Source organism: Myotis myotis, unplaced genomic scaffold (assembly GCF_014108235.1).
Source record: "Myotis myotis isolate mMyoMyo1 unplaced genomic scaffold, mMyoMyo1.p scaffold_m19_p_16, whole genome shotgun sequence".
Classification (NCBI taxonomy): Eukaryota; Metazoa; Chordata; class Mammalia; order Chiroptera; family Vespertilionidae; genus Myotis; species Myotis myotis.
In genome coordinates this window covers 28380748-28386717 of record NW_023416320.1, presented here as the reverse complement: position 1 = coordinate 28386717, position 5970 = coordinate 28380748, and the positions used below count along the sequence as shown (strand labels likewise).

Below are 5970 nucleotides of genomic sequence, written 5' to 3'. Positions count from 1 at the left end.
TGGTGTATAGAAATGCCTCGGATTTCTTGGGGTTAATTTTGTATCCTGCTACATTGCCAAATTCATGTATTAAGTCTAGTAGCTTTTTGATGGAGTCTCTAGGGTTTTGTATGTATAATATCATGTCGTCTGCAAATAAGGACAGTTTTACTTCCCCTTTTCCAATTTGGATGCCTTTTATTTCTTCTTCTTGCCGAACTGCAATGGCTAACACTTCCAGTACTATGTTGAACAGGAGTGGTGAGAGGGGGCATCCCTGTCTTGTTCCTGTTCTTAGGGGAAATGGTGTTAGTTTTTGTCCATTGAGTATGATGTTGGCTGTGGGCCTGTCATATATGGCTTTTATTATGTTGAGGTATGATCCTTCTACTCCCGCCTTGCTGAGAGTTTTTATCAAAAATGGGTGTTGAATTTTGTCAAATGCTTTTTCTGCATCAATTGATATGACCATGTGGTTTTTTTCTTTCAATTTGTTTATGTGATGTATCACGTTTATTGATTTGCGGATATTGTGCCATCCTTGCATCCCTGAGATAAATCCTACTTGGTCATGGTGTATGATCTTTCTGATGTACTGCTGGATCCGATTTGCTAAGATTTTGTTGAGGATTTTGGCACCTATGTTCATGAGGGATATTGGCCTGTAATTGTCTTTCATTGTGTTGTCTTTACCTGGTTTTGGTATTAGGGTGATGCTGGCTTCATAGAATGAGCTTGGAAGTGTTCCTTCCTCATGAATTTTTTGTAGTAGTCTGAGGAGGATAGGTTTTAGTTCTTCCTTGAATGTTTGGTAAAACTCCCCTGTGAAGCCATCTGGTCCTGGGCTTTTGTTTGCTGGAAGCTTTTTGATGACTGCTTCAATTTCTTCCATAGTTATTGGCCTGTTGAGATTTTTAGATTCTTCCTGATTGAGTTTTGGAATGTTGTATTTTTCTAGGAATTTGTCCATTTCCTCCAGGTTGTCTAGTTTGTTGGAGTAGAGCTGTCCATAGTATTTTTTAACAATCATTTGTATTTCTGTGGGGTCTGTTGTTATTTCGCCTCTATCGTTTCTGATTTTGTTTATTTGGGTCCTCTCTCTTTGCTTCTTGGTGAGTCTGGCTAGAGGTTTGTCAATCTTGTTTATCCTTTCAAAGAACCAGCTCTTGGTTTCATTGATTTTCTGTATCCAAAGACTGTTTTAAAACGTATACTCAATTAAATACTCCTGTGCAGATTGGCAGATGATAATTCTTATTGTTTGTTTGTTGTCTTAGTTTCTTAGTTTCTTTCTTTTTCCTTTTTAATTGAATGACCCAGCAATTCCACTTCTGGGAATATATCCAAAGAAACCCAAAACACTAATTTGAAAGAATACATGCACCACTATGTTCGTTGTATCATTATTTACAAGAGCCAAGACTTGGAAGCAGCCCAAGTGCCCATCAGTAAATGAATGGGTAAAAAAGCTGTGGTACATTTACACAATGGAATACTACTCAGCCATAATAAAGAAGGAAATCTTACCTTTTGCTACAGCATGGATCGACCTGGAGCTATTATGATAAGTGAAATAACCCAAACAGATGATGTTGGGGGGCGGGGGTGTGTGAATGTACAGAGTACCACATTTTCATTAATACCTTATATTCTATGTAAATAATAAAATCAAACTTTGAAAAATGCGTTATTTATGCTAATATCTTAAAAATAACTTATATGACAACAATCACACCATTTTGCCTTATGTGTAATCCAGCCGTGGGCAAACTACAGCCCACGGGCCGGATCCGGCCCATTTGAAATGAATAAAACTAAAAAAAAAAAGACCGTACCCTTTTATGTAATGATGTTTACTTTGAATTTATATTAGTTCACACAAACACTCCATCCATGCTTTTGTTCCGGCCCTCCGGTCCAGTTTAAGAACCCATTGTGGCCCTCGAGTCAAAAAGTTTGCCCACCCCTGTACCAAGGAGGTTAAGGTACTCTTTGCCCTTATTCAGCTAATATCCACAACACTCCTTATACCCAGAACAGGTTCAGAGCCCTAAATTATAATCCTAACTATGTGATGACTATTGAATAAATTTTGTAATATGTACTTATGACAGGATATAATTTTATTGCTTTCTTATTTTACTCTATTTACTGTCATCCTGTTATATTTCAGGTTTGATATAACTTCATTTAACTGCCATTTCTACTAAAATATTTCTACTAAAATAGTTTGCATATTTTAGATTTGTGCTACTATTAATCTGGACAGGGCTCCCCAACTTTTATTCCAAATAGAAAAGTTTACTTTAATAATGATTATCCTAATTTCTTAAATGAAAAGAGTGAGGCTTAAACAGGTTAAATATCACACACACTATCACATACTAAGGCAGACAGATGGTATAGAATAGGAATCCCATCCTAAGGCTCAACAGACTTCAAAAGGGCTTGTGAATTAATATATCTTTTTAAAACCAGTATATTTCAGAAGCATAGACCTATTATAAAAATGTGGTTTCATATCACCTATATGCTCTAAGTACAAAAATTCAAAATAAAATTTACCATTTGAATTTTTTTTAAATGTAGATTCTAACATTAACCTGGTTTTTTAATGAACGGGATAATGTTGTTGGTCATTTTTCCAAAGATATGGAATAAAAATTAGTTTGTTGTTGGTTTTTTGTTTTGTTTTGTTTTTGTAACAATTAGAAAGGAAAAATTTATGGCTGGACAGCAAGACCCTGAATTTAATTTCAACATCCTAGTTTCCCACATTATATGCAGGCACTAGTGATTCTGTGTCAATTTTATTTCTTCAGATATTTTCCTCTCCCAGGATTCTCTCATATTTGTTATTTTTTGAAGCTCTGATCATGGCTCGGAATCATTTTTTGTTCTTTTTTCCTCTCCCAACAGCTGTTTCAAGACTTCTGCAACTCATTTGCTGTGGAGCCTAGAGTCTCTCTTGCAAGCATGCTTACTGGGTGGGCTGAGCTGCCATGGAACAGGACTGCTAGGAAGTCGATATGTTGCTAAGGAGTCTTGCTAATTTGCTCTGTAAGCTGAATGGAGTGTCAGAGAAATTTTCTTTCCCGTGATGAACTAGGAGGTGCATGTTTTGGCCTGTATCAGTGATTCTATTTGGATCCATTACTTTAAGGTTATGTTTGTTTTTTTCCCCACATATATAGGTTGCACCTAGTTATCCCTGGAATCAGATAAACAAATGTCAGCTGTTCATATTTCAATCCTTTCTGCCAATAAGTGCTGGAAGTGACTTAATGCAGCTGGAGAGTAACACTGGCCATCATTATAGCCTGCAAAGTGTGAAACGTACTGCTATGGCCTCTTCCGTCTGATTGCTGATAATGTTCAGAGGATGAGACTTAGGTTGGGGGGGGGGGGGGCGGGGAGCCCATTTTAATACAATTAAGAAATAGTGTAAAAGAGGGGTGCTGTTCATCTGAGAGCTTGTTGTTGTGAGAATTCACTGTAAATGCTGAAGGGAAATGCTTTCACCTGGAAGATATTGCTGTGCTTCGTTCAGATTGTTTTCCCCATCTGACAGACACCCTTGCTGAGTAACCGCACAGATGCGGCTGGATGGGAAAATGAAGGAAGAGAAGAAAAACCCTGACGCGGGGCGAGGGAGTAGGCAGCCAGTCAGTCCTGCTCCCAGACTGATGGGGGTTCTCACTTACCCGAGCCGCTCTCGATCCACTTTGAAGAGGCCATGCCCTCGCCCCTCCCGCGGCGCAGTTACCTCCGGGGCGAGTTTTCTCCCTCCGTGGACTCCAGGCCCTGCAGCAGCCCCTCGGAGCTCCCAGGTAGGGCCGGGAAGCTCTTCCTGGGCACCACTCCTCCCAGGGCCCCACGGCTGCCTCGCCGGCTGGCCTGGTGCACCATCGACTGGGAGCACGTGTGCTTCCTGCAGAGGCTGGGCGCTGGGGGCTTCGGCTCCGTGTACAAGGCGACCTACCACGGGGTGCTCGTGGCCATCAAGCAAGTGAACAGGTGCACCAAGAACCGCCTGGCGTCCCAGCGCAGCTTCTGGGCTGAGCTCAACGTAGCGAGGCTTCGCCATGAGAACATCGTGGGGGTTGTGGCTGCCAGCACGCGCACGCCTGTGGGCTTTAACAGTCTGGGCACCATCATCATGGAGTTTGGTGGCCATGTCACTTTACACCAAGTCATCTACGGTGCTACCAGCTCCCCTGAGGAAGAGGAGGAGGAGGAGGTGGAGGAAGTGGAGCCTCACGGTGGTGCAGGAGGGGAGTTGAATTTGTCCAAGTGCCTGCGGTACGCCCTGGATATTGTGAACGGGCTGCTCTTCCTCCATTCGCAAAGCATTGTGCACTTGGACCTGAAGCCCGCCAACATTCTGATCAGCGAGCGGGACGTCTGCAAAATCGGGGACTTTGGTTGTTCTGAGAGGCTGGAGGGTCCCCCGTGCTTCCAGACCCCTTCTCACCACCTGGGCGGCACCTACACCCACCGCGCCCCCGAGCTCCTCAAAGGCGAGACCCTGACGCCCAAAGCCGACATCTATTCGTTCGCCATCACTCTCTGGCAAATGACGACCCAGGAGGTGCCTTACCTGGGCGAGCGGCAGCACGTGCTCTACGCCGTGGTGGCTTACAACCTGCGGCCGCCGCTCTCGGCAGCTGTCTTCTCGGCCTCCGGCCCTGGGAAGAGACTGGGGCAGATGATCCAGGGCTGCTGGAGGGCCAGTGCCGCGCGGAGGCCCAGCGCGGAGCTGCTCCGGGCCGACCTCAGCTCCCTGAGAGCTGACCTCGGCTGACTCTAAACCTGTTTCAAGATAAGCGTTTGTCTTTGTTTCTGTTTACTTTTAAAGAAGTGAAGATGTAGGAAAAAATATCATATTTGTAGGACATATTTTTAGAAAATAAAGTCACTAAAACCTCCTTTAGTCTCAAAGGCTTTTTCTAAGAGCTACCAATCTGGTAGTGGTCCTAGTGCTGTTAGCAACTAACCTTATTCCTTCATAGAGGTCTATGCTTTGCTTTTCCAGCAGGTGGACGTACTTTAAAAGTTCCATAGTATTGCGTTTACTCAGATTTGTTATTGATAAAACCAACTTGTCCAAAACAGAACTGAGTTGTAAAATGCTAAAAATTTTCCATAAATTCTCCATCCCCACCACCTAAATTTAAACTATGAATAGTTTCCTTGCTCCCATACCAAGTAAGTAAAAACTTTCTTGAAAAAGATTGTTTTCCTGTTCCCTCCAACAAAATTTCTTGTTTGTGATGACTTTCATACATAAAATTCACAAGTTGAGGTGCGTTTATTAGTTTGTTGCCTAAAAATCAACAAAACAGATAAACCACAAGTTGACTTAAATAAAAGCACATAAACACAAAATTAATAAAGGGAGAATAATGTCATAACAGGAAATTTTTTTAATTTTAAGAGAAAACTTAGCCTATCTGTATAGAAATAAATTTGAACACCTAGAAAAATATATTGTGTTCTAGAAAACTATAATTTAATCAAAACTGGCCCCAGTGAAGATAGCAAATCTATTATAGACCAATTTCTATAGAAGAAATAGAAGAGGTTGTCCATCCCTCCTCCTTCTCACCTTATACGACATTAAAACCAAAGTCCCACTAACTTATACCAAACGTTAGAGACTAGGAAATCTTGATGCTACTTAAATTAGAAGGAAAACTTTCAAATTATTTTTAAGAATAACCTTTATACTGAAGCCTGATAAAGTTGCTTTAAAAAAATAAACTACAGACCAATCTTAAAGTTTCTAAATAAAATATTAGCAAACAGAATCCAACAGTTTATTTTTTTTAATTAATTTTCTAATCATGTGAGTTATTCCAATATGCAAGGATGTGTCAATATTAGAAAATTTATTAACCTAATTCATCATATTAATTGGTGAAAAGAAAAAATAAGGATATGTACTGAGAAGACATTTGACAAAATTGAACATTCATTCCCAATTTAAAA

The 5970-nt window shown here is 41.0% G+C and overlaps 1 protein-coding gene across 1 annotated transcript; it reads left to right on the top strand.

Annotated features, from left to right (window-relative positions):
• The first annotated feature begins 3715 nt into the window (after positions 1-3715).
• Positions 3716-4783, top strand: MOS (MOS proto-oncogene, serine/threonine kinase). The gene has a single exon (XM_036337547.1). It carries the CDS (start codon positions 3716-3718, stop codon positions 4781-4783), a length of 1068 nt encoding a protein of 355 aa, XP_036193440.1.
• Positions 4784-5970: the final 1187 nt, after the last annotated feature.

Excerpts from the sequence above, each read along its gene's own strand:
- MOS (XM_036337547.1), top strand. The coding sequence starts at position 3,716 with ATGCCCTCGCCCCTCCCGCGGCGCAGTTACCTCCGGGGCGAGTTTTCT.